Here is a 27,482-nt window from a genome sequence, read left to right on the forward strand (position 1 = left end):
TCTTACCCCATTGAAAAGGCTGTCACCAAATTATAGTGAGCATTAGGCTCCATTTGTCCATCTAGGACTGATGCAATAGTAAAACCTTTGAAGAGGAAAATGCTCTCTTAATGTTGGAATGTCCAGTCGCAAGTAAATAAAAATAGAATTATGTATGCGCACATTAACTTGATTTTACCACAAAATTCTGATATGAATCACTGTGTATAATTTGCATTGGATATGAAATAAAGACCTGATTTTTTGAAAACTAACAACCTTCACCATAGTAACGTGCACGATCCAACTGCCTTGTAAAACCACTGCTCTCTTCTATGGGTTAACAGCTATCATGCTTTTTTAGAGAACAGCTTGAATGTACTGCACTAAAGAAAAACATATTCTCTGCACCTAGATTAACAAAATCAAACTAACTATAGCAGCTGGAGGGTTTTCAGAGATGCTAAGCACACACTCTTCTACTGGAGTATAAGTTATTGACTTGCTTTTCAAAGGACTGAAGCACTAGCAGATTCCCATTGACTTAAATAGTTGTGGGTGCTCAGCATTCTCTGGAAAAAGTAACATATGTTTGTGTCTTTATTCAAGGCTTTGTCTTTTCCTTTTTTTTTTTTTTTTTTAAACAATTAGCATTTCCCAGTGTTCTCAGAATTCTTTCCCTTATTGAAGTCAGTGGGGGGGAAGGATGTGCTGTGGCTTACGAGATCAGCTGCAAGTCTGGCTTGGAGGCAGGCCTGGATTTGCAGTATGGTTCTGTAACACTGTGGCACTCTGATCAGGCTGTTTGCAGTACACCTGTCTCCTGAGCAGGTGTGGCCACTGGAGTATAGTCAAACCCTGCTCTGATTCAGCCGTGCTTGCAGTGCCTTTGCTGCTCAAATACTGCTGGCAGTGCTGACTCCAGAACAACAGGGAACTGACAGGAAGGACCCAGACTTGCTCCACTTGAAGGCTTGGGGGCCTCACTGGTGACTCCCTAATGACAATGGGAAGGTTTTAATATATTGTCTGAGCACCTACTGTTGTGTCTTAATTTTTTGGAGTGTTCTCCTTAGAGTGATCTAAAGATCATGTAACTTTAGTTCACTCTGAGGAGAATGCCCCAAAAAATTAAGTTAGTCTTGCCTTAGATCTCAAAATCTACCTAGGTTTAATTTTGAACAAAACTTAGCTCAAAACTTGGCAGCTCAGACTAAAGAAGAGAGTCATTTTATAGGTGAAATTGCTCCTGTGCAGAGGGTGGGGATAATGCTGACATTTCCCTTCAGTCCTTAGGAGTGAAGGGGCTTACCACAAGATGGGACCAAAGTGAGGAAGAAACTCTGCAGAATGAATTGCTCTTGGAATGAGTAATCTAATACCATGCCCTTTAAAATAAATCACTCAATTAAAACTTAGGCTAAGGATTATTTGATCATTTGCATTGCTTTTACTTACATGAAAGCCCAGTAATATACAATGTTACATTAATACAAACTGAGATTTATGGGGTTTGTGGAGAAGTACCATTTTGAGATAGGACTGCATCCTTTCATCGTGCTTTGATATTTACACAGAGCTCAAATGTTCATTTTAATAACTTCCAAGAGATCCAGTCTTAGTCATTTTGCATTATTAAAATGTGTGATTAATTTAAAAACTGAGACATGAAATGTTCCTGTGAGCCCTTTGTTGCTTCAATAGTAGGTTTTACTAGACTACAAAGAGTCTTGTAAAAGTTAAATCAGACTGTAAAATCAGAGAATTACTGTTCTGCAACTTGAGATAACATTCCTGTAACTCGATAACAATATGGTGCCAAAGTCTGTTTTGATCAACACATGATGAGATGTCCTGTTTACACCACTCATTCCTATTAAAGCACTCTCGACTTGTCTGTTTTCCTTAGGCATTGGATGGCTTCATTATAGCAGTAACAACAGGTGGAAGCATCATCTATGTGTCTGACAGCATCACACCTCTTCTAGGGCATTTACCGGTGAGTAATTCTGGCATTGGCTTTTCCACCACACATGGTAGAATTGGGCACTGCATTTTTAGAAACAGATGTAAAAGGGTGCTGGGGGTGGTGTTTTCCTGAAAATGTAGTGAAGGAGTTTGTCCCTGCATTATGCTGGCTGCTGCTGTTGCTCAGCTCTGCATTCTCTCTGTTTGATTCATACCCTTCAGGTTTTTGTTGCTATGAGGCACTTCTTGAATGGAAAAAGCTCTGCAGGAATAGTCTGGCCAGGGGAGGGACAGGGTGACCTGGCTGATCTTTTCCATCTCTGATTTCTAAGCTAGCAGAGAATAGCACCAGTGATGCTGGCAGCCCAGTGAGGAGCTCGTTAAGGGCCTTATTCTGCTCCCGCAGAGGTAAAGGACAAAAACCCCACTGAATTTGGAGTTAGCCAGAGGCCTCTGACGAGCTCTCTCTGCAGCTCAGCTGTGCTTTCCCAAGGGGAGCGCACCAGGAGGCGCTGCTGGAGCCGATGCTGGGTGTATCCCGTATCCCTACACCGGCCCAGCTGATGCTCAGTCTGGCACATTCAGCTTCTTTATCTGTGTGCTGCTGTGGGAGACACTCCCATGTGCGTTGGCTTGGTTTGGAGGAGCAGGGGAGAGGGACTGCTCCAAACCCTGGTCCTGTTGCTAAGGCTGCTCTAGGAGAAATGGCACAATAATTATGGATTAATCCTCATGCTCATTTTTAGTATCCTGGTCTCAAATAAATACATGCCCAGGAGAAAAAATTAGCTGCCAAATCATTATTGTACTACCCCCTGCCATGCTCTTAAGAAAATTACAATTCTTTTTCTCTGATTTAGTTTTTCACCAAATATGTGTTATGTTTTCCACCCAGACAAATGTATTTCACACCACTACCTTGCTGGAATATGAACAAAAATTATTTTCTTCTGAGACAAAAGGAACTTGATGAAAAGGCAGCAGCTCCTGGTAAATGCAAAAATATTGCTATGCAACAACAGATTGAATGAGTCTATCTATTTCAATTTTCTTTCATCCTCAACAGTTAAGAAGACTAGTACTTGACTATTTTCTGGCATGGGCCTTCACTTCAAGGGTGGGGAGAGCTCTGTCCTGCACACAGGCTGTGGGGTTTTCATACACTTACTGTTTTCCATGAAATTTCCTTGTCTTTCATTATTTGGAGGTTTCATTGGTATCCCTTCCAAATCCTGATTCTGAGTGGAGATGGTAGATTTGCTTCAGGAAAGTATTCCTCCTCAGGAAGACACATTTCAGACCCTGTGCCTAAAATCTGAAGCCCTACTGAACATGGATAGATTCAGGTTCATAATTCCTGAGTTGGACCATCAGAAACTAAACTGTTTTTCTCTCCCAAAGACATGCCTTGTGTGATAATCTTACATGGCATCCAGCCCAAAATAAGGCTGGACATTACTTTTTATTTGTATAGAAGCAGCATGTGGCAGTCCAAGTCAGGGACCAGCCTGACTGGGCTGGAGGTGGAGAAGACCTTCCTGGAGCTGTTGGGGTGGTAATGGTTAACAACTGCCCCACCAGCCCACATATGCAGAAGGAGCATCCCAGAGGCCACAACTGAACAAGCAATAGAGGACTCTGCCTGCCCCAGGTCGGCAAATCGCTATGGCTGTGGGCAGGGGCCCAGCTGAGGGTGCATCTAGGTGCACACTGGGTATTTTAGTCCTCTGTTGCCCTTGCCATATGGGTTTTTTTAAGTTTTAAAACTGATCAGAGTGCTATCTGAAAAATCTATGTGGCTTATTTAGTTTACCTTGAGGATCTATTTGTAAGCTGAATTCAGTCACTGTTTGAGGGACAAAACACCAATTCTTTTCCCTCTGTGACAACAGGGAAAAAAATACTCTGCAAATCTGCCTTGAGCAATGAAAGGAAAGCAAAACTGGGCAGAATGCAGAGCAGGGCTCTCTGAGGGCCCCTGTTAAGAAAACTGATATATTTTCTCTCATTAAAATCATAGAAGTCTCCAATACTGAGAATAAATATATCCAGTTCTCTTTAATACAGCTTCCCTTACTTCCATGGAGTATTTTCAAACACAAACTTCCCTTGTTGTAATTCTAAAATTTTTTTTTTAACAAGATCTGGAAGCTACTGCTAGGGTCAGTTGAGGTGGAGAGCTCTAGCTCACATGGTAAGGTTGACTCCAGCTGAAGTGAACTCATGGAAATCTGATCACAACTCTTAGCATTTGCCAGTCAGATGGTACACTATGACTCCAAGAATATGCAGTGTCTTGAGAAGGGTCCTTCCTGTCCCTTCCGGCCTGCTTTGCCAGAAGCTCCCTGACAGGGTTGAGATTCTCCCAGGGGAAGGTCTGTCTCCTCAGGGGCTACCCAGTAAAACTCAAGGAGCTACTCTGCTGTGTTGGGTGCTTAAGGTAAACGTCAGGGTGGAAAAATCCAGGACATAGCACCTTACAGTGTACAAAAGTTATGCATGTTGTGTTGCTGTTACAGGGTAACAGTGGGAATCAATGCAGGACTTACAGGTTGATACAGGGGCCAAATAGCAGTACACAAGTGCATAGCCATCTTTATTTTTTGTGTTGATGGGAAAGAAACCTGTCCCATTTGCAGCCCTCCACCATCCCTTTCCTAGTGACCATGTTTGCTTAGTTCCTCTTCTTTTTCTCCCTACAGCAGGAGTTTTTCCTCCTAACCACTATCCCCCAACCCCCAGTAAAAGCAATGAAATCATGAGGAAGGAGTTCCATTTTGAAGTACAGCTGTTTCGTTGAAACCGCACAAATATTTTAACTATGCATCCCATTATTGCAGAACTTGATTTTGTTGTATTGTATTGTATTGATTTGTATTGTATTTGCAACAGACCAGCATCCATGTAGACAAAGGTGTTCTTTGTCTGCCTTAGCTTTCAGGAGCAAATACTCCGAAGTTTCTCTTAGCAGGATCCGTAGATTTGAAGATGCAGAGTAGATTCCAGGCTTAGCAGCAAAGCTCTACATTAACCTAGTTGATCTAACAAGTCTACCCACAGTCACTGTAGTTTATCTTTTATCTGCTGTGCCTGTCGCATTCAGCAATGCTCTGTGGCTGTCTCAGCCAGTGGCACAGAACTGCCCACTGCAGAATAATTAGACAGAGCTACAAATCATTCCCTTCTAACTGATTGATTTTTATCACTGGTGGTCAAATTTTGTCAATAGAATCAGGTCAGAAAAGACCTGCAAAATCATCAACTCCAACCTTTGACCTAATACTACCATGCCCACTAAACCAAGCTGCAATGTCCACTCATTTTTTGAACCCTTCCAGGGATGGTGAGTCCACCACTTCCCTGGGCAGTGTCTTCCCATGCTTAATCACTCATTCGTGAAGAAATTTTTCCTGATGTCCAGCCTGAACCTCCCCTGGTGCAGCTTGAGGCAATTTCCCCTTGTCTTGTCACTGCTTGCTGCAGAGAAGAGACCAATCTCCACCTCACCACAACCTCCTTTCAGATAGTTGTACGAGTGTGATGAGGTATCCCCTGAGCCTCCTCTTCTCCAGGCTAAACAATTCTAACTCCCTTAGCTGCTCCTTGTAAGACCTGTGCTCCAGACCCTTCACCAGCTCCATTATCCTTCTCTGGACACGCTCCAGCACCTCAGTGTGAGTTGAATTGAGGGGCTCAGAACTGGACACAGGACTCAAGGTGAGGCCTCACCAGTACCAAGTACAGGGGGAAAATCCCTGCCCTGGTCCCACTGGCCACACTATTGCTGATACAGGCCAGGATGCTATTGGCCTTCTTGGCCACCTGGTCACACACTGGCTCATGTTTGGCAGCTGCTGACCAGCACCCCCATGTCTCTTTCCACTGGGCAGCTTTCCAGCCACTCTGTCCCCAGCCTGTAGCGCTGCCTGGGGTTGTTGTGACCCAAGGGCAGGATGTGGCACTTTGCCGTGTTGGACACTCATGCAATTGGTCTCGGCTCTTTGATCCAGTCTATCCAGATCCCTTTGCAGAGCCTATCTGTCTCACCACTCACCTTTTTACCATGACACCAGATGTCTGCTCTTTGGGTCTGGTGCAGAATTAGCTCTGAATAGCTTGCTTGGCATTTTCTACAGTTCCAGTGAGACCATGAAATATTTGCTTCCATCTCTCTATTTGACTTAGCAATGTATTCTGGATTGACATATTGATTCAAGAGCATTGTTGGAGTCTTGATCTGTACAAGATCCAGAAATTCTGTTCTGTGCACTATTTTGCAGGTGTGCCAAACCTCTGCAAGAGGCAAGAGTTGTGAAACACAATAAGAAGTAGAAACCTTAGCATTTTTTTCAAACTCATTTAAAAAAAGTTGGTACTTCCTAAGAGCAAAGATGCAACCCAAATATTAAATTGTGGATATGGTACATGATGGCAGCAAAAACTGTGAATACCAGGACTTGCAAATCAACGAATACCTGGTGCTCAGGGTGAGAGGTTGCTCTGAGGGGGTGTGTGGTCTCTTGCAACTCCAACCACAGGTGTAGTCACAGGCCTCTGCAGCTATCACCTCAAACAGAAACAGCAGTGCAGAACTAATCAGAGGTTTGGAATTGGAGCTTGGTCTCAGTATGGAGACAAATGGTTTCAGTTAGAGGAATGGTGATGGCTCACATCTAGTCTTCCTGCAGTTACTGCAGAGTAGATGGGAGATTAATTAACCTGGTGGTATCATTATTGCTTACAAGTAGAAAGGGAATGAGAAGGAAAAAATTCATTTCTGAGATTGCACCTAAGCCTTGAACAGAACTCATCACTGTAGTTTCCTGTCAAAGACTCTTTCTTCATATGCATATATATCAGTAGGATTCGTATTAATAAGATATAAACTAAAGTCACAAAAATTATTTTCAAGTGTTCTTCACAACAGGAATATTCAAGTAATGAGCATATATAATACTTACAACTGAAGCATCTAAAGTGATATATTCTCATCAAGGTGTCTGCATAAAGCATAGCACTCTGATTTTTAAAGTCTACTCTACAACTTTCACTCTAAACGGGAATTCCACACAGAAAAGCCAGCATGGATAGAAAGCAGATGGAAACCAAAGCACAATCTTACATAAATAAATGATGGTTAATGACTTGCCAGTCTCATACAGAGCTTACATGTTTTCAACATGACTGTACAGTCTGATAGCAGCTGCTCTGAGGACACACAAAGCTGTGTCAGTGTGCCAGCTCAGCCTGAGGTAGTCTCAAGTGGGACGGATGTAAGTCAATGCCATTGGAGAGTCACTTTACCTCAGGCTTCCTTTCAGATACACTCTGCTAGTGTAGGGTTAGTCACCACGCTGAGCATAGGGAGACCTTCCTCTTGGCAGCCCGTGACAGACTCTTTGTCTTCTGCCTGGGCCACCCATGGCCTTTTGCACAAATTCATCTCCTCTTTCCATTCCCAAATCTCAGTTCGTAGATTTTGGATGGATTTCAGGTTCATGCCAGCTGATCATAGGGCTGGAGGCACATGGACATTCAGCTCATGGCTGGCCAGAGGGAGGGCTTGTGTTGGTGGTACTGTAAAGTTCCCCTCCCTGGGGACTAACTGCTGTAAAGTCATGTCCAGACTTGGAAGTTTCTCCCTCCTTTCTCCCTGCTCCCACCTGCCAGGAGGCAGGGAGTGGGGAACAAAGCCTGCCACCCCAAGGGCACTTCCCAGGACCTGAGGAGATCTCCCCAGGAAGGGACTGGATTTGGGACTGACCTGGCTGGCTCAGGGTGACTCTCAGCCTCACTGCTCCTGCAAGTCAGGCTCTGTCAGGGAGAGAACAAATTCCAGTGATCCACAGCAGGCCGGTGCACAGAGCTTTGCAGCAGTATGGGGAGCCAGACACCCATTTTCCAGCCCACTCTCAGATCTCATCATTTAATCGTGTGGACATACCTGCTGCATCTGATGGTCTCTGAGAAATATTAAGTCTTGCTGAGTGCTGAGACTTAATCTGATGACTAGCCCACAGATAAATGGCTACTCAGTTTGTCCAACAGCTTCCCCCCTGTTTTAGACTTTGTCAGGAGTCCCTGGAAACCTGTGAGGAAACTCCTGTCAAATGCCACAGGCTTTGTATCAACCTTGTTGCACATCTCTGCAAGCGTTGCTTGTTGTGATATTTCTGTTTGTCTCAAAAGTTACTTCTCTTTGCAGTGTGATGTGTTGGATCAGAATCTGTTAAACTTCCTCCCAGAACAAGAACACTCAGAAATTTATAAGATGTTATCTTCTTGTATGCTTATGACAGATTCTGCCTCATCGGATTACCTAAAAAGTAAGTTTCATTTTATCTTCTCTAGTAAATGAGGAGGATAAAAAATTTTCTCACAGAAAGAGTTTTTTATGTCATGTGCAATAAAAAAATTAGGTTCATAGCCTTTCAAAAATATCTTGCCACCTTTGGTTCTATTTTTAAATGAAACTCTTTGCCTTTATTTTACCAGGCTAAGACTACTTGCAGTTATGTTAATTATTAAATATCATATCATTTGAGACACCTAAGGAAAATAGGTTAGCCGATGGAAACTGAGAGTTCACCTGAGACAAATCACATCTTAATTGATATTTCAGCCTGTTCAAGTAAGATGTTGTTCAGAGATAAGCTAATGTGGCATACCTTTGGTTTACCTTATAGTTGAAAAATACCTCTAAAACCATTGTAATTCTTTTTCAAATTGAATTTTGTTTTTCTTAGAAATGTTTTTACTTCTTTGGCCTTACTCAGTCTAGGAGGTAAGCTGTAGAAAACCAGAAAACACGCAATACTGTAAGATGTCCAGCTGCTCAATCTACTGTATCATACAAAACCTGCAGCTGATAGCTAATACGCCAAAGTTAATTTAATAGATATTTTGAGGTAATTAAGCATAGTTTTCCAACACAAGATGTAGAACAGCTGTGACTTGTGAGAAGCCTAAACAGAAAAAAGCAGTAAGTGAAGGACCCAGTTCTCTCTGTTGCTACGCCGAGGCTGTGGCTGTGTAACTCCTGTGATGAGGTGGTGTCAGAGAAGGGCGAGTCATTCTCCGAGGCTGTCCCTGAGCTGCAGGCAGGCCTGTGCACAGCGCTGAGCAATCTGCATCCCTGCAAGGCGCTCCCTTGCGGAGGCTCTGATCCTGCAATGTATAGCACATCGGTGTTGAGGACTCCTGAGTGGTAACAAGCTGCTCTTGTGCTGCCAGTTGCAAGATTGGGGTTGGAAGACACCATTGGTTGTGTTTAGCTTAAATAGTATATTTATTTCTTCTTCTTCTTCTTTTAACAATCCAGCTGACAATGAACTAGAGTTTTATTGTCATCTTCTGAGAGGAAGTTTGAACCCAAAGGAATTTCCAACATATGAATACATAAAATTTGTAGGAAATTTTCGGTCTTACAGCAATGGTAAGCTTTAATTGTTGTATAAATGTTACTTTAGCTGTGTAAAATAAAATATAAATATTGCTCCATTGAACAAGACAGGCTTTTAACTGACAGAACTATTTTTAACATTACGGGATAAATTTTGCTTCACACACATCTCGTGGCTGAGTTGCAATAGCTAGATGAATACATGTGATGAGTGAAATTGTGTTAGTTGCTTTTATTACTGCCCTTCACTTGCAGTGATCCTGGACTCTGGGTAAGTTTGCAAATAATGATGGCTTTAGCAGAGGGTTTATTTGTGCTCACTAATACTGTGTGCTAAGACCCCACTTATCAGCAAAATTATAATCTTGCTACTTTATCTGCTGGTTTACATTAAACACAAAGTCTGTGCCAGAACTGATAACCTGCCAAATCTGCCTTCTCACCTTCTCTGCAAAATCTTGGGGAAAGGCAGCCATGCCACGTGGCATCAGAACGGCTGAGGACACTGCCACCCACCTCCCTCTCCAGCTGCCATTTTGCATTCCTCACCAGCACTGCAGAATCCAATACTCTCCAAAAAAAGGGAAGAAATGCAGTCAGCATAGTCACTAATGCACCACAGTCAGTCCAGGAAAAGCATCTTTCAAGGGATGAAGAGCAGATTTCCACCTCACCCGTTCTCTAACAAACAGATTGCTGCACGGCCATTAGTGTCAGAAATGACATACTCTTTTATTACTTTCCTTCTCCTGCCTGCCCAAGTTTGCTTTAGTTACTTGCCTGACTGAACTCCAGAGTGGCATTTCCAAAGTTGCTGGTATTGTGCCAAATAGGTCATCCTCTGCAAAAAAATTCCCCACCGTGCTTTCCAAAAACTGCACGCCACACTGTGAAAAAAAGTCCCTGTCCCCATTTAACTTTCTGCTTTTGCTCCACATGACTAGAATAGAAACCTACGTGCAGGATGGAGATATGTATTTCTTGTTTGGTGCCATCTGATTTGAGGCTCTATTTGTATAAAAAAATGTAGCTGCCTGTATGCTTTCTAGTTTGAATGAAGTGAAATGCGCCTGCCTGACAGACGCGCACACCAAGCTGTTCTGTTTTCTAGAGCAGAAACCGGATTTCAGGTGCTGACTCATAAGGATACATTTCTACCAGGGGAATTTCTGATCCATTTTCTTCAAGGATTTTCAGCCCTTTATTTTGGCACAACCTTAATATTGCCCCCTTACCCATTAGAATTTCACATCCCAGCAATTTCATTAGTGGCTATTTCTCAGAAGAATGATAAAACTTACATTACAGATATCTTCCCTAGCTTAATGCATAGAAACTAAATGGGAACATATTGATTTCAGAAGACACCAAATCATTTTCCAAAGATCCCATCTTAATAGCTTTCAAACAAGTCATGTGCTTTCTGCTTCACATTTTTTTCCCCTTTGTGCCACTTTTTTCTAAATCTTCCACTTTATTTTGTCTCTTCCACTTTCTTCTCATCTCTGCTGCAGTCTGACCCTCTGAGACAGGGAGGGGACAGTCTTAGCCTGGCTTTGTGAGATCGTGCCTCCTGGCCCCCTTGCCATGTGACTTCAGGTTCGCCAGTTCAGTGCAGAGCCTGATGGAAATGCTTCACCTGTGCTTGTCCAGAACTGCTCCCCTTTGGCTGGGAGTCACCCCCATGGCTGCCTCCCAGCAAAGGTGGAAGGAAGCACACCAGACTCACAAGTAGCAGCGGCAAACTCTTTGCTTGGGGCTGATACCCTTGGCTCACAGAGTGAGCAGCCAGAGGAGGGCACAGAACTCCGGAGAGGCTGTTGTTGGATCAACCAGGGTCCTTGCACCAGCCAGCTGCATCCTGAGCAACACATGGGAGAACCAGCTCAAGTGAGCACCATAAGAACGCAGCCACCCTTTGGGCAAGCCACCCAAGGGCTGGGGTGCTTTGGCACAGGGACTTGTGGCACAGACGACTTTGAGCATCTGGTGGGTGTGGTAGTGGGCTGGGTTCTTGCCTCTGCTTGGCCCACAGTTATCAGGCACCATCCCCCCAGCCCATGCACCTCAGGGCTGTCACCTGTTGGACCTGATAGTAATTACCTCCTTTTCCTCCTGTTAAATAAATACCCCTTCTCCAGTCACCTGTCTTCCAGGTGTGAGGCCAAGTGGGCAAGAAAGAAAGTGGTGGGAAGGGCAGTGGGAGAGACACGTATCACGCAGAGGAGCATTTGTCCTATATGCATAGGATCAGCTGGCCCAAATCCTGCTTTTTGGAGGTGTTTGTGAAGGAAAGATTCTAAGCTAAAGATAAGAAAAGAGTTAGCTGGGGGAGAAAGACAGAAATTGCAAATTAGGCTTAATTAGCAGGAGACATTCCTTATGAATGTATTGAAGAATGTTTTTCCCTGTAGCTTTTCACAGCAGTGGAAGTGCGAGCATGTTTTTACACATGGGAGACTGATACAGGATGTTCTTTAAATACAAATCTTGCCGTTCCTTTTTAGCTACCCAATGCCAACTCCTACCTTTGTTTCCAATGGTTTGCTGAGCATACTCTGAGCCCACTCTGCCTGCGTGTTCCTGCCAGAGCGATGCCAGAGCCTCTGTGGCCAGGGAAGTTCTTTTATCCCTGGGCAGGCTGTATCCTATCAGGATACTTAGCTATTCCATTGTCGTTTATGTAGGGTCATAACAGCAACAGCCCTAGTAAATCTGTCACCATTCCTTCTCATTTAACCTTTGCTAATGTTTTTAAGAACTGGTAGGTCCTCCTTCACCCCCTTTAACAGAAATGTCACTATCTTTATTCTACTTCCACATAACCTTTAATGTAACCTCCTTTGAATTATCATCTTCTTAGGCTTATTTTATTATTGTTCATTGCTCATACAGTGGTGGTGCTTGGGGCAAGGGGGTCATGCACGTGGATTCGCAGTCACCTTGCCCCCCTCCCTCCTCCTTCGTACCTTCTCCATTGACCGCATTGTGACTTATGGCTGAGAACATCATACAGGGATGGGTTTGAATGGATTAATTTGAAGGACTGTGGCTTAGAAAGCCAGTTAGGGGCTTAGCTGCTCTCCCTAACTTTAATGGGAGCTCTGGGGCTTTAAATGGTGTTGTACTGAGATGCCAAAGATAATTTTTTTGATGCTAAAGTAGAACAAACACCTGATATCTGCCAAGGGGACTTATCACCAGAATTGCCGTCAGGAAGCTAGATCACACACAATCTACATTGAACCCATGCTACTCCTGCAGAGGAGCAATCACAGGCATCTTCACTGATCTCAGAAGAGGAAAGGACATGCAAGTACAGGGCCCAGAAATTGCTCAGGAAAGCTCTCGTAGTTCACAGCATGTATTCAGTCTTTCAGGAGATCACTGTCCCTGGAACTCCTGGGCTCAGGTATAGCTGCAGGCTAGAGGAGCTGCACAGCCCAGTGCCAGGGTTAACAACAGCATGCACACTTGGACTGGTCCTGGGGAGTCAGTACTCTGCAACCCCTGCTGCAGAACATTTCTGCAGTTGTATCTACACCAGGGACGTGACACGAGCTGCCTGCACGAGTGAATCCCCATTGCATTGGCTGTGCCCAAGCGAGAGCAGCCGACCAGCGAAACAGCAATGCAAGCTGCGCAGAGCGCCTGCATGAGTCACTGGCTGTGCTAAATCATATACAAGAGATTTGATTTTCCATTTGGGAGGATTATATAATCAGCATTAATTAAGCTTCAATGAGAAAAGCAGGACTGTAACCTGAAGATTCAGTAATCCTGCGAGAGGAGAGGAGGTGGCCCATGGGCCACTCAGACAAGGAAAGTAGAGTTTCTTTCTGTTTCTGCGAGAGATGCCTACTTGCTGTCAGATCATCAGGGTTGTTTTTGGGCTTTTTTGCAAATAGGAACTCTGTCCAGTATTTTTATATATTTCAGGTTCTGGGTCTGTAGCCCAGATTTTAATGAGAGACATGAATGTCTGCAAACATCTGAGGGAGCCAAGTGCATCACTGTACCTATTGCCCAGTAGTGCTTGATAAGAGAGAGAGTCATATCAGCATCACCAATGAATAACGCAGTGGCTCACATCCTGTCTTGCCTGAGGGCTGAGGGGAAAGGCAAGTAATAAAGGTAACCCTCCCCAAAAGTCCAAGGAAATGCTCAGCTCCTGATATAAAATGTCAAATTGAGTGAGAATAAATTATTTTACAAAGCCGCTTAATAGCTCACTCTGATAAGAAATGATAAGGGGGACTGGATTTATCCCTCCTGTGAAAATTGTTTGTACGTTTGCAAACAGACAAAGATCTCTCACAATTATATATCCAAATATTGGCGCTGGTATCCTCTTTCTGAAGTGACACACTTACTTAAAGACTCCTGAAAGGGACAAAACCAGAGTCCGCACTTTCAAAGACTTCACCAATATAAAAAAGGACCACCAGCATCTTTTAGGTGGTAGATCTGTCCTTTCATCCAAAATGCCTGAAGCTTTTCTCTTGAAGAAGAAGATAACCGTTATGTGAAAAGGTTTCCTAATCAAGTAATATAATATTATAGTGGAATTTAAAATTGTGCGTTTTTGTTTCCAATTACATGGAAATTCAGGAAGTATCTGGTTACTGAATGCTAATAATAGCAGATACTCTACTGTTAGCTGATACATCTCTCAGATATTATAATAATAATAAACATCAAGAAAATTACTATGCTGAAGAGAAAAAAAATCTTAACTCTCAGAACAAATATTGAATCTGAATTTGTTTTTAAAAGATATAAACAGTTTATACAGAAGATACATTGATCTTGAGCCTCCATAAGTATATGCTGAAACATCTGAAACAAGAATAACTCAATCCAAAATGAATGTTTTGATCAGAACCAAGAACCGCACGTTATTATTTTCTATTAACAATATCATAGAAGCTGCAGCTAACAATATGCAGCACTCATGCTAGGCTCTCTATGCAAGGAGAAGACACCATTCCTGTCCTAAGGAATCTACTTGGGATTCATATCAACACAGGATGGCCAGGGGAGAAACAGGAGGAGGAAAGAGGAGAGAGTAGATCAAAGTGGACAGGTGATGTATGGACACTGTCACTGTTACTCATCTACATAGCTACTGAGATCAGTCTGGCTTGCCACCAGCACTTTAGATTTCTTCATTATATCTATTAATTGCCAAATATTCTGTTTATCTATGGCCTGAATTAATTTATATGAAACAATTTTGATTTTATTCTGGTCTGTTTGGCTTGTATTTTTTGAAATCACTGTTCAGTTTGTTTGACAGCCACTAAGACTGGTTCTTTAAACATTAACATCTCCTGACAAAATAGGAAGGAGGGATTTCTTTTTTCACATGGGAGGTTTGCTATCTTAGGAAGATTATGTTTTACACATTCCAAGTTGAAGTAAGATGACCGAGCAACTGACTGCTGTACTATTATTAACTGAATGAAGTGGCATCTGGGGTTTTTCAAAACATGTTTTCATTCATTTCATGTGGCATGATTTCTACCCCTAAGGATAAAAATCCTTTTGTCTGTGATAGTTAAGGGCTTGGTTCCTTGTATATATTATTTATTTTCAACATTCTCCATATAGGTAAATCAATATCTTTCTATCTTATGAGATATTTGCAGGTATTTAATCCTTCTACGAAAGAATTTTGTGGTAGCTCTAGGAGCAGCAGGTGTGATAGGTAACCACAAGAACTATTAAAGTTCATGCTAAGGAGCATTAGCTAGCTGATATATATGAGACAACTGTTTCACCTTTCTGATTATGTATTTAGCTTTGTCACATGACCTTCTGATTCCTTACTCAAGGTATTTTGTCTTGATCATTTAATTGTGAAACACACAGGCCCTCATTTACCCAAGCCCACCTGTCTATGGCCAACCTAACGTTTTCATTAGGCATCTTCTGACAAAAGCACTCCAAGCCCTATATTTGACTTAAAAATGTTAATATCACCATATCCTCAGGTTTGGTGCTATATTTTCTGTTCCACTATTTTTCTGTGGTGCTCTCAGAAAGTTTGCTACTGAACTTTGCTACCTCAAGATGATGTGTTTCTTTTAAAGAGACTTGGAGAATCATAAAGTATGATTTTTCAGAAGGCATGTTTAAAAAGGTTATACCAGGATTGTATTTCTTAAAAAATTCATGTAATGATCTCTTTTTTTAACTACACTTCAAAATTCATCAATCAAAAAAGGTTGAAATTCACTGACCAGCTGCAAAAGCAGAGCAAAGCAGGCTGTGCAGATAGAGCTGTGGAAAGAGCAGATACCAACAACCTAAGTCAGGCAGCAAAATAATTCAGAAGCAAATGTGAGTGGTTTTTTTTCTTTCAGTTATTGTAGTTGTCATTTTCAGATGGAGATGTATTTTACAATGTGGTGGCTACCTGCCTGCATCATTGAGGCTTTTAATGCTCTGGACTTCGTCAAAGGCAGCTGAGTATGAGATGGCACAGTAGCTGTTCAAAGACAGGATAACTTCCAGCCAGGCCAACTCCGTCTCATCTCTTTGGGCTTATTCATTCACTGCTGCTTAAGTTCATCATTTCCATGTATTGTGAGGAAATCCCAAAATACTGCCTAGCTGTCCTACACAATAATTATTACCCTCTTACTACAGCATTTACCTGTTGGAAATAGAATCCTATTTTGTAAATGCTCCATTTGAGGATGTATTCTGCTGTCTTCTAAGTAAATGCCACATTCAGGGATGTATTCTGCTGTCTTCTGGGAATATGTCTCAGGCTCATGGTTGTTTACATCCAACAGCTGACACAAAAAACCATCTGCTCTCTTTGGTGTGACTCAATCTCCACTTCCTTCTACAACTGGTGTCATTTGCAAGCCCATGGTTTGCTAACTAGGTTAACTTATCATACCTGTGCTTCCGAGGCTAAATGTACTTATCTTACTTTCACGTCTTAGAGCCCAGACTGCAAGAATTTGCTACTGAACTTGGCTATTACAGAGAGAAACAGCCCCATTGGCTTCAAATGTCACAACATACTACATAGCAACCTTGGAAGTAACTTTTCACAATGCCCATAATGTGGGTTTATAGCATTTCCATTAATTTTTAAACGGGACTGGCTACATAAATCAACAGACTTGCACTAAACAATAATATCAGAGATGGACCAATAACTCTTTACTTAGGCTACTTATGTGTCCTGTAGATCTTAACTCTTCTTTTTTTCAACCTTTTGTGTTAATAATCCCATAGAAGCGCACATATATGCACATAACCCCAGGATCAGAATGGGAAACATACTCCTAGGAAGTCCCCAGAGCATGTGTGGTCTGTTGGTTAAAGGAGAATTTTGCCCATATTTTTTATCTCAATATCCAGTGAGCCATGCCCTCCAGACTCAACTACAAGAGAGGACTTGATCTCTGCAGATGTTCACATCTCTGCTGTCGTCTTAGATAAAGAACCTTTCTTTTCCTTTTTGGTGTAATATATATTGTGCACACAGTGGCCTAAACCACTTACTAACACAGGTGTGAATTCCACTCAGCATACTTCCTTTTCTGTCTCACACCCTGTTAGCCTTGCTACCAGTAATGTGTCAGTATTTTAAGGCTTTTAATAGGTTGAACTGGGTTCCAAAAGCACATGTGATAAGTTGAGACTTCTTCCATCTCTGCAATTTGTGTTAGGGAACAAAATCCCAGTGCAGAAGTACCCCAGGATAAAAATGGCTAGTTATCTACTCCCCACATAGATACAAAGCTCTTCAATTTCACAGCAATGTTTTGCCCTGTGCAGAAGAGGAAAAACTGTCAGAAACTTCATAAAGATGGATATAGGGGCCTAATAGTAAGGAAAGTTAATTTCATATTAGTATTAATCCCTATTAGCATTAAATTAGCTCATATTGGTGAACTCTGGCTGTTAGATAGTACCTTCTCTGCCCTCATGGGAGAAATTCGGCTAGGCAGGGCAAGAATCCAGCCCAGCTCCCACTGCAGCTTGGCACACAGTTTTCTTTCATAGCTGTGGGAGTGGGATTACCATCTCTAAACAGCTTGAACTTGGAGGAATAATTTGCATTATGTCATTCTAACACAGGACTGTGGGCTACTTTACAGCAATACATTCTTTTGGCAATGCAGCGTGTCTGTGGCAGAAGGTGCAGGTAGGCTCTCAAAGCAGCTGGAGCTGTGCAATCATGAAAGACACAGATAAAAAAATATACACAAAATGTGTAGCCACATCACATCCAGTTTCTCCTTCCGCCCAGTGTTGGAGGAGACAGCAGGCTATCTGCAGACTCGCTGGATGCGCCCATCTCTGGAAGCCAGTGCCATACATGGGGTCCCTTTTCCACTTCTTTAAAACAACGATAACTTGAGTATAGTGGGGACAGTTCTTTCGATGCAGAAGGGGAAGGCATTCTTCAGCAGCCAGGAATCACAAGCATCCTCTTGCTAGTTTGATGAAGCCTTGCTGGCTGTGGGCCCCGGTGTTTTGCCACTGATGACTTGACGAACTCTCTTCAGCTATCTCCTTTGCCAACACTTTTTTTCACTACATCATGGAAGTTATGGTGCTAGGCGTGCTGCAGCATATATTTTTTTTCTTGTGAGTGGTGAAAAAGAGCAATTGGATGTGTGGGGTTTTTTTCCAGAAAACTGGTTTATGCTCTGTAGTAAGGTTTCGCCTTATTTTTATCAGAATTAACCTGTAAAATTCATACTTGAAGTTAAGCTCTGATGCCTTTCTGCCTAACATGACTGACTTGGATTTAAATATATGCATATCAGCTTTAAAAGCTTTTAGCGCACTTGTCTGAATAAAAATAATATTAGTACACTTGGAGTGTGCAAAATATTCAGGGAGAGTAAATCTTACATGAGGCATTACTCCAGGTCCCATTTTTTTCCCTACCTAGTGCCTAACTCCACTTGCAATGGCTTTGATGAGGCTGTCCCAAGGGCTTACAGAACATCCCCAGGAAAGCAAATCTGCTTTGTTGCCACTGTTCGTTTGGCAACGCCTCAGTTTTTAAAGGTAAGTGCGCACCCTGGGTCCCATGCGTTTCAGAACTTCTCAAAACACTTTCAGATGGGGTGACACAGAAGGTTCTTAGTTTTACTAATTGAACAGATTACAGATACCACATTTCATGCATAAAAATCCAGTGAAGAGGATTATCAGTGCGAGCCAGGACCTGTGGAAGCAGTGTCACTCCTTCCCCCATTGCATGGGAAATGGAAACCCTCCTTGCATTAGGAATTGCAAAGTCACCTTGAAATTTGGTTCCTCATTGCTGCTTTCTGTTCCTGTGATGGGACAATGTACAAAGGTCTCAAGGATCTTTTCCAGCCTACTTAATTCTGTGATTCTGTGACTTTGTGATACAGATGACCACCAACACTTTCATTTGTGCTCCTCGGCATCTTTGGTGGACTACTGCTAGTTTCCCTTCTCCCAAGTCCTGGAAGTAAGATAGCTGCTTGTGGTTATAAGGATAGACAAACCAAGCTTGTGCCTAACACTGCTGTTCCATAACTAACAAATGTGAACTACTGCATCAGGTGTCCTGTCCCCAGCGTGTAAGAGATTTTTTAATGTAATTGAGATGTGATGAATATGAAATCACTGCTCCCTTGGCCTGGTTCCATTACTGCTCTGGAACTTGCAGGGCATTCTAGACTGATTCCTTACCCTGCAGGCAAGTAGAGTCCCTTCTGGGTAAGTGAGGACACTTCCCATGAATATTAACCACAATAATCGTATTAGCAGAAGGGATGGAGTTAGGGTTCTCTGAGAACCTTAAACACAAATTCCCTTGTCCTTGGGTAGCTAACATCTCAAAATAAACAGGGAAACAAAATGGGCTACTCATGGCAATGAGCTGCCCAGTGCTAGGGAGGGAGCAGCTGCTGAACAGCCCAGAGAAGGTTTTAACTCCCACAAACTCCTGATCACCCATCTTTTCAGTTCACCTGCGTGACTCAACCCCCACTCTTTACTTCCTACTGTAAAATGAAGGTAAAATGTTTATCTGATCAGCTAAGGAAGACTGAATTAGCAATTTGGTTGCACACAGCAGTGTTTGCACCTTGAATTTTAGTGTATGTTCTTGGCATCAGCATGGATTTTGGCCTAAACTGGAGAGAGGGGGAGAGAGGAATTTAAGGTGTTTGTGAAGCCTTTTGCCTCTGCACAGCCAGAGACTTCAAACAACTTTGTCAGCATTGATATGTATCAAAGAATTGCTTGATGGCAGCACACTTCAGCTTGTTCTCTGATCCCAACAGGGTTTAAAACATCAGTGGTCTCTTCTGCCTGAGGGACAGCAGAGAGACAAGCAGCAATGGAAATGATGGGAAGGTGTCATCACCTGTGCCCTCAGCACAGAGGGATGTGGCATCAGGGAGCAGGGGAACAGGAGCATTGGGGGCCAGTGGGCAGGCTGTCCTTGCCAGTGGTGATGGAGACCCTCCTGCAGGAGGGACATGAAGGACACAGGAACCCTGGATGCCACAAATCCAGAGTGCTGATGCTGGCAAGTCCCACGCCAGGAGCCTCCAGGCTGACTGGAGGCAGCTCATGGAGCTGCAGTTGCCCCTGCAAAGCACCCAGTGGGAGAGGAGAGCTTTGCAGAGGAGAGCTTGGAGTGGGCAGTGAGGTGGTCATGAGAGTGCAGCCAGCCCCAGCCCACGCACGGGTGTGCACCATGCTGCCATCCTTCCCTCTACTTCCCGCCTCCACCCAGCAAGTGATCACCACTGACTGCCTCCTGATCCTCATCTCTCTGGGGCAAGGAAGTCCCACCTCACAGACAGCCCTGCCTCCCGTAACTCACTTATTAATTATTGTACTTGTGAGCACTGAGGGCTGCTGTGAGTCTTAAGGGCCAGCTTGTTCACTGTGGCAGTGAAGTGCAAGGCAAAACTGACCACTTTTACCCACCTGACAGGTCCCATGGCTGGCTGCATGAAAAGGCATTTACTCCTCTGCAGCTACTGAGGGAGAAGCAGAGTGTCCCCCTTTCTGAGAGAGCTTGGAGGGCAGACATCCAAAAGGACCAGGCAAGGGTGGTGGGTATCTTTAGTAACACAGAGGGAGTGAAGCAAAACGTGGCAAGCCCTGGTGGGATCAGGCACAGGCTGGATGCTGGGAAAGCCCACGGCCATCACACCCCAGGCACTACTTCAAAGCCAAAAAAGTTTTGGCACCCTGAGGCACAGTCTCAGCTCTTAAGTACATGTGCATTACAAGTTCTTCTCCTTATCTCCTGCAAAAAATGTTGGCATTGATAAATACAATAGATTGCTCTCTGGAATTGCCAGAAAATGGGTGAATCCTCTGTTTTCTCCTCTTATGCACCATTTATTTATAGCTAACAAAAGCTAGATGAAGCAGAGGGGTAAAGCTCCAACTCTCAGTAAGTCAGTTTTCTCCATTGGACAGGAGATGTGCATTGTAGAAGAACCTCTAGAGGAATTCACATCAAGACACAGTCTGGAGTGGAAATTTTTATTCCTGGATCACAGGTTGGTGACAAGAAAAGCCCTGCTGGTTGTGTTTGGTGCTTTTCTACTACTATTTCACAAGTACAATTCTCTCAAGTAGTGTTCCATTTCACTTCTAAATCTCATGAACAGGAGGTTAGCCACCAAAACTCCTACAAAAGTTGATGCTTACTATTTTACATTTACATTTACTTTTGCTTTTATTTTTGATGGGCTTTTAAAACAAAAGGACTCTGTTTCTTCAGCTGAATTTGTGATTAGCTTGTTCTTGCTTCCTTTAAAATTATCAGCAGACCAAAGTATGTCACATGGCAAAATGATCTAATTATTATACAGCTGCAGAAATCCTTCTTTCCAAATCCAGTCATAGATTGCATGTGTGCAATTCCCACTGAGTTATGGAGGGAAAGTCTATGCTGGCCTGAGGCATCTGTGCTGGCAAAGGTACAAAGCAAGTGCCTCAGCATGCCACAGATGAGCTCTCCAGGCACCCAGAGGAAAGCAGCACAGATGATTTCCCCTCCTATCCCCCCAGTCCCAGCAGATGATCGCTTCCAAATGCTTCCCCACACATTTTCCCCTGTGCAAGGGCTGCCGGAGCCATTGTAAAGCCCCTGACCAAGCAGCAGCCAGGGAATGGCTCCCTCACAGCAGGCTCCTTTGTAAAGGTCCCTGAGAAGCTGAACTGCTTTCCACAATCACATTTTCCCTGAAGAAGGGATGTTGTCATAGTCTTGTCCTGGTGGGATGGTGCATGCCGGTATTGCTGTGCTAAGCTCGGTATCCCAGGCTCAAGGTGGGGGAAAGTCAGGATCCAGCCCCCTGAGGTGAACAACTGTACTCTGATAAGTGAAAGCAGATCTGGGCTGTTTCCTTCTCCGCATCAACATGCAGAAGTGCTTATTCTATGTTTTATGGCCTCGTGTTGTGCCCGACCACAGAGCACCGCCCATTATCGGATACTTGCCTTTTGAAGTGCTGGGTACTTCTGGCTACGACTATTACCACATAGATGACCTCGAGCTGCTAGCAAGGTGCCATGAACACTGTAAGTATCACGTGGCCCAGGTTCCTGCGAAGTCACTGGGACACCTCTTTTCAGTGAAATGTTGTTTGGAAGGGGAGGTTCGACTCTTGCCTCAGCCTGTATATCTTGGCAGAGCTAAGACTGGCCCAATAGCAGACTGGGGGCACTGCAGCTGACTGGCATCTGGGGCAGACCTATCAAGCTCTGAAAAATACAGTTTTAACCTCCGTATCCCCAAAAGTAGTCAGTGAGGCTCACTGAATGGATAAAATATGCCAGATTTGACCCCTGTTGTATTAGTAAAGAATATGCAGGAATAGTTCAAGCAATTCTTGTGGATTATTTCCCCTAATGTTGTTCACTGTGTATTTGGGATTAGCTGTGATTATTTAAATACAGTCTATTAGGATTTAATTGAAAAACTCTTTCACTAAGTAAAGAAAATAAGGCAATGCTTTTCAAATATTTGCTTACAGAACTGGCTGTAACATCTCAGCTTACCACCTCTGCCTGTCTTAAAAGTATCCTGTCAACATTAGTTTTTATATGTTGACCTTGAAATATAGAAAGGGTAAATATGTGGTTGTTTGGGAACCCCTTGAAACCACTGGGGAAAAAATGAAGAGATTAATTTGGTTGGTGAATCTTCAAAACTTTCAGTACATCCTGGTTTACTGTAGTTTGAATTCTTGTCAGTCTGGGAATTTTCTTTCAAATTATTTTTGTCTTTGCACGGTGTTATCTCCTATTCTTACCTCATTCTAAATCCATCTGCACACAATACTCATCTTTTCAAGCATTTTTATCCTGTACTTTTCTGCTCTAGAACTTAAGATGATCACTCTTAGAAAATAATCCCAGGTGTCTAATTAAGCAGTATGTGATCAGCACATAAAGCAGGGTAAGATCTATGTTTAAACTGTAGCAGACACTAATTCATTAGTGTCCAAACTTAAGGTTAATTGTACTGTGTAGGAATGGACCATTCAAAGTGTCAGAAGAAGATACCTACTAATCATTAAGATTTTTGTTCTGTCAGAAGGCTGAGAGGAGCACTTACTCAAAATTGGTGCTTATACTCCTGTCTACCTATGACAGATATTTTTGTCACTTTTTTTCACATTTCATGTCATTTTCATGTTGGAAATTGTGCTACAAGCTGTTTGTATTTTCTGCTGGCAGTGATGCAGTTCGGCAAGGGGAAGTCGTGCTGCTATCGGTTTCTGACCAAAGGACAGCAGTGGATCTGGCTCCAGACCCATTACTACATCACCTACCACCAGTGGAACTCCAAGCCAGAGTTCATTGTGTGCACACACATGGTGGTAAGGTATGGAAAATTATATCAACCGGCCAGGACATAAAGGACAGTAAGATAAGAGCATCCTCATGTCTGCCAGCATTTTCTTTTAAAAATATAACATCATTTACATAACAAAAAATTAAAGGAAATACGGTAATTATAGAAAAATTATCAGACTGAACCTTAGTTTATGTTAAGCTTAATTTTTTTTTGGTTTAGGGGCAGATGAACTATGGCATTTTTCCATTTTGCACAAAAACAGAGAATAGACAGATCCCTTAAAATTCACTTCTTCTAATCCCTTTGTTGCTTTAAAAGAGATATGTAGAAGCTTTCCAATGAAGTCATAAAGTGGTTGTGGCATGTGAACTTGAACTTTATATATACTTCTTTAATATGCATCTTGACTTCAAGAAGATAAGAACAGACCCAAACCTGAAAATTAAAATACTCTCAAATGTTATTCAGCAGCATTTGACTTAAGTCATTTTTCATCTGTTCATTTAACCTGTAAAATGTACAGTTATTTGTTCCTCCACACTCTTAAAGAACATTTTAAGAAATATAGCAGTTCCACGTTGATACATAAAATTATGATTTCCATTCAGTTATGCAGATGTTCGGGTGGAGAGGAGACAGGAGATGGGCTTGGAAGAAGTGTCCTCAGAGGTTGTGTCCTCAGCACTAAAGGTACAATGAGAAAAGCTTTTTTCATGAATTTATGTAGTAATCACGACTTGTTCCTATGTTAACATCACTGAAGACTCCAGCATTGTCTTTCTCCAATGTTGTTGGATTCTCTCAACTTCAGAATTCATTGCTCACTTGAATAATTTTGACATAAATTAGGCGATTTTATGAAAGGATAAACCTGGAGATCAGTAACAGCCACAAATTAAGTGGAACATGGGCAGCGGCAGTGTGAGATATCTCCACTTTTCCTTGCCAAGGTACTAGTTTAAAGATTCATTTGGACACGTTCTGGCAATCAGCCCTCTTGGCTACATCTCAGTGATCTCCTGAGGAAAGACAGCAAAGCTCCTCCTCAGTGCACGGCTGAGTGTCTCACAGAGGCTACAGTTGCTGTCACATCCGGCTGAACACAAAAGAAAGATTCAGAAAAACATTTGAAGGCACAAAATTACTATGGCAGTAGCTTACTATTTATTTCTAACTCAGTGATAGTTGTTTGTAAAATGCATTCATTTGATGCTGTTTGGATGGGGCATTGATGCCTGTGTCCAGGTCTGCTGCTGGCCTACCTGAGATTAGTTCTGCTCAAGTCATTTTAAGTCTGCCAAAGAGCTGGTGTGCAAACCAATGTTTCAGCTTTGACAGATGCAATAGCTATTCTTCTTTTCTGGTTTGTTTTAGGACAGTGGCACCAGCTTGGATCCTGAACAGCACTTTAATGCACTTGATATTGGTGCCTCAATCCTCAGCGCTAGTCGGACACCCTCAGTGTCATCCAGGAGCTCGCCAAAATCCTCCCACACACCCAAGTCAGACCCAGCATGTGAGTGGCATTCCTGGGTTATGGAATTATTTTTAATTTAGCCAAGTTAAAGAATGGGTGCTTATATACCACAGCTGCTAATTCAACACTAAATTATGAGGTATCGATGATATGCACTGACAGTGAAGTGCAAAAGCTGAAATGGTAATGTACAGGATGGAAGGTTCTTGCACAACCACCTAAATGCTGGAAGATGAGCAGTAGGATTAGATGTGAAATATGCTGTTTCAATCTGTTACAAAAATGAGGATTTTGTCTTTAGATTTGAGGGCACCCTTATGAGACTTCTCTAGACTTACATGAGTAATAACAGCCTGTGGATGATTCTCCTCTAGCCAAGATTTAGGATGCTCCAGTGTTGACTTGAGAATACTCTTTCTGCTTCCCGGTCTGGAAAAAAAGCCAATGAGCTAACCTAAATTTACAGTTACTCAGCCCATATAAAAGGGAGTTCCAGCTGGTTTAGAACAGTTCATGGGTCCTTTTGCACTGCTCTTTGGAGCACAGAACCATAATCTGTCTCATTTACTTCTATTTTTGCCCAGACCCTCCTTATCAGTTTAATTTTACTGCCATTGAAGTCAACAAGAACAGCCTTGATTCCCACTGGAATTTAGCCAGGCCATTACAATTTCTACCCAGGTCTTGTCATATTACCCACTTCAGATGGGGTTGATTTCCAGTGTGTAAGATCTCACCGGTACTTTTCTTGCAGCTACACCAACAAAGCTGATTACAGAGTCTAACACTCCCGTGCCAAGAACACCAAGCACACAACAGGATTTATCCGTGCATAGACTCAGCCAACCTACTGCTCTTCAGGTAACTTGACCAGGAATCATGGAAACAGGCAGAGGGTGTAACAGCATGTGCCACATACGCAGCTTAGCAATTAAAAACAACTTACACAGAAGCCATGGCATTAGAAGAAACCTAAAATTTAAAGGAGCCAAACTTATAAAGTTTTGGGTTGTTTTGTTTTTAACCTAGGTTTCTTTGCCTTCTCAGCTTCCATGTGAGCTTCTCCCACAGCAGTTGCTGCCTCAAGCAACTCTGCAAAATCAGCCCGCACCTCTGGCACAGGTTAGTTGGGGATTTGGAAGTGGAATAGGTCACTTGCTTATCTCCTGATATTTGCTCATTTTGGGGCTTTTAGGTTACCTCTCTAGTAACTAAAATCCCCAAATCCAAACTCTCAAGCACTTAAAATATTGTGGGAAAGTAATCTGAATTGTACACTTGTATGTTTAAACATATAACTGCATGCAGGTGTTCAGAAGCCCAGGTGCATGTAGGTTCAGGTGTGCACACATATCTATTCCATGGGAGGACAAAAAACAGATGGAAAAATAGTTTTCAACTTTGCTTTTACAGAACCAGGTCCCATCAAGATCAAATTCACAATGAGAATTAAAACCAAAAACTAACAGAGACACCCAGTCCTGCTAAAAACACCCATTTGGCTGTGCTGATGCAGAACTAACCAGTAAAGGACATGCAAATTCAACAACACCCATTTTGTGAGTGTGCCAGTAATGGTGAGGATGCCACTGAAGACAAATTTCAGATTCCTCCAGTGTATTAACCCATACCTCAAAAGTGGGTGATGGCCCAAAAAGTCACCTCAGGGTTATATTTGTAGTGGATTTTGAAGAAGGCAATTTGAGTACCATGTCCCCAGCACATTGTTTTTCTCCTGTGGTCCTGCCCTGATGATACACCCCATCATCCTCTGATTTTAGGAATGACAGAGTATTGCTGGACCTAGACTGCTTCTATCATTGATACCCTGTACTCACTCACAAGATCCCAGAGTTTATTCCTGTAGCACATAAAACGTACAAAGTCCCAAGGATCCTGGCTTTAAAATAACAAATTCTCATTTATCTTCCATGTTTAATATTCTTTTCATGACTCCACGCCAGTACACAGCGAAGAAACAGCATATCAATTATCTGCTCTGAGCATTCATTTTCTTTTACAGATACTTCTCTCCGTTATTCATTAATGCACTTTCAAACATCAATTAGTTTATGTATTATAAGCCTGCCTGTGTTTTGTTTGACTTTTTTCTACCTCCCTTTCTTCTCCATCAAAGCTCTTTGTGAAGAGAAGCTTTCCAGTTGTTTACCAAGAGCCTTGCTGCCTTGTCCTTTCCCAGTAAAAGGCTCTTACTGGCACACCAGCTCCATTTCTTTTCTTACAAATTAGAGTGCCATCCAGTCACTGGTTTAGCCTCTTTGAGTCATCTAAATCTTGGTGAAAGGAAGAAGGCTGACTCGAGCCTGTCTACACAAGCAGCCCTCTGGCAGCAGTCACAGCAGTGCTCCTGGCAAAGCTCAAGATGAAGCTTGACCTGGAGCAGGGACATAACATCAGGACATTTCAGCTCAGGCTGCTGATGTTCACACTCCATAGCAAAACTCCTGCAGAGAGTACCAAATCTCCACACACTTGGGTGATTTTCAGAAACTATTACAAATATTATGATACTACTCTGTACTTCCCACTTTAAAATAATTAACATGTCAGCCTACAGCAATATAATTAATTATTTAAAAGACAAAGGTGCCTGCAGCACTCAGTAAGCGAGGGAGGAAACCCAGGTACATGTGCATCCCACCAGGGACATTTCCTTGGCTTCCTAGCTGACCATTTCCCAGCAGTTTAGTGGCAGAACACAAGCTCATAATTTGTAGTAATAGTGTGGCCAGGTGTCCCACTGCCAGCTTGCAAGGAGGAGATGCACAGGTTTCTCCCTGCTGCCT

The 27,482-nt window shown here is 42.7% G+C and overlaps 1 protein-coding gene across 2 annotated transcripts in view; it reads left to right on the forward strand.

Moving 5' to 3' along the window:
• The window catches only part of NPAS2 (neuronal PAS domain protein 2), a 109,771-nt gene that overhangs the window by 64,754 nt on the left and 17,535 nt on the right, over positions 1–27,482 (forward strand). The window contains exons 5-15 of one of the 2 annotated variants that reach the window (XM_048325798.1): positions 1,889–1,978; positions 8,153–8,273; positions 9,269–9,382; positions 18,279–18,397; positions 20,807–20,889; positions 21,810–21,916; positions 23,078–23,225; positions 23,807–23,888; positions 24,573–24,714; positions 25,430–25,536; positions 25,705–25,797. In XM_048325798.1, coding sequence (XP_048181755.1) covers positions 1,889–1,978; positions 8,153–8,273; positions 9,269–9,382; positions 18,279–18,397; positions 20,807–20,889; positions 21,810–21,916; positions 23,078–23,225; positions 23,807–23,888; positions 24,573–24,714; positions 25,430–25,536; positions 25,705–25,797 — 1,206 coding nt within the window. The remainder of the gene's footprint in view (positions 1–1,888; positions 1,979–8,152; positions 8,274–9,268; positions 9,383–18,278; positions 18,398–20,806; positions 20,890–21,809; positions 21,917–23,077; positions 23,226–23,806; positions 23,889–24,572; positions 24,715–25,429; positions 25,537–25,704; positions 25,798–27,482) is intronic. The other variant, XM_048325807.1, reaches the window with a different exon arrangement.

The sequence above is a fragment of the Corvus hawaiiensis genome, chromosome 2 (genome assembly GCF_020740725.1).
Source record: "Corvus hawaiiensis isolate bCorHaw1 chromosome 2, bCorHaw1.pri.cur, whole genome shotgun sequence".
NCBI classification, from domain to species: Eukaryota; Metazoa; Chordata; class Aves; order Passeriformes; family Corvidae; genus Corvus; species Corvus hawaiiensis.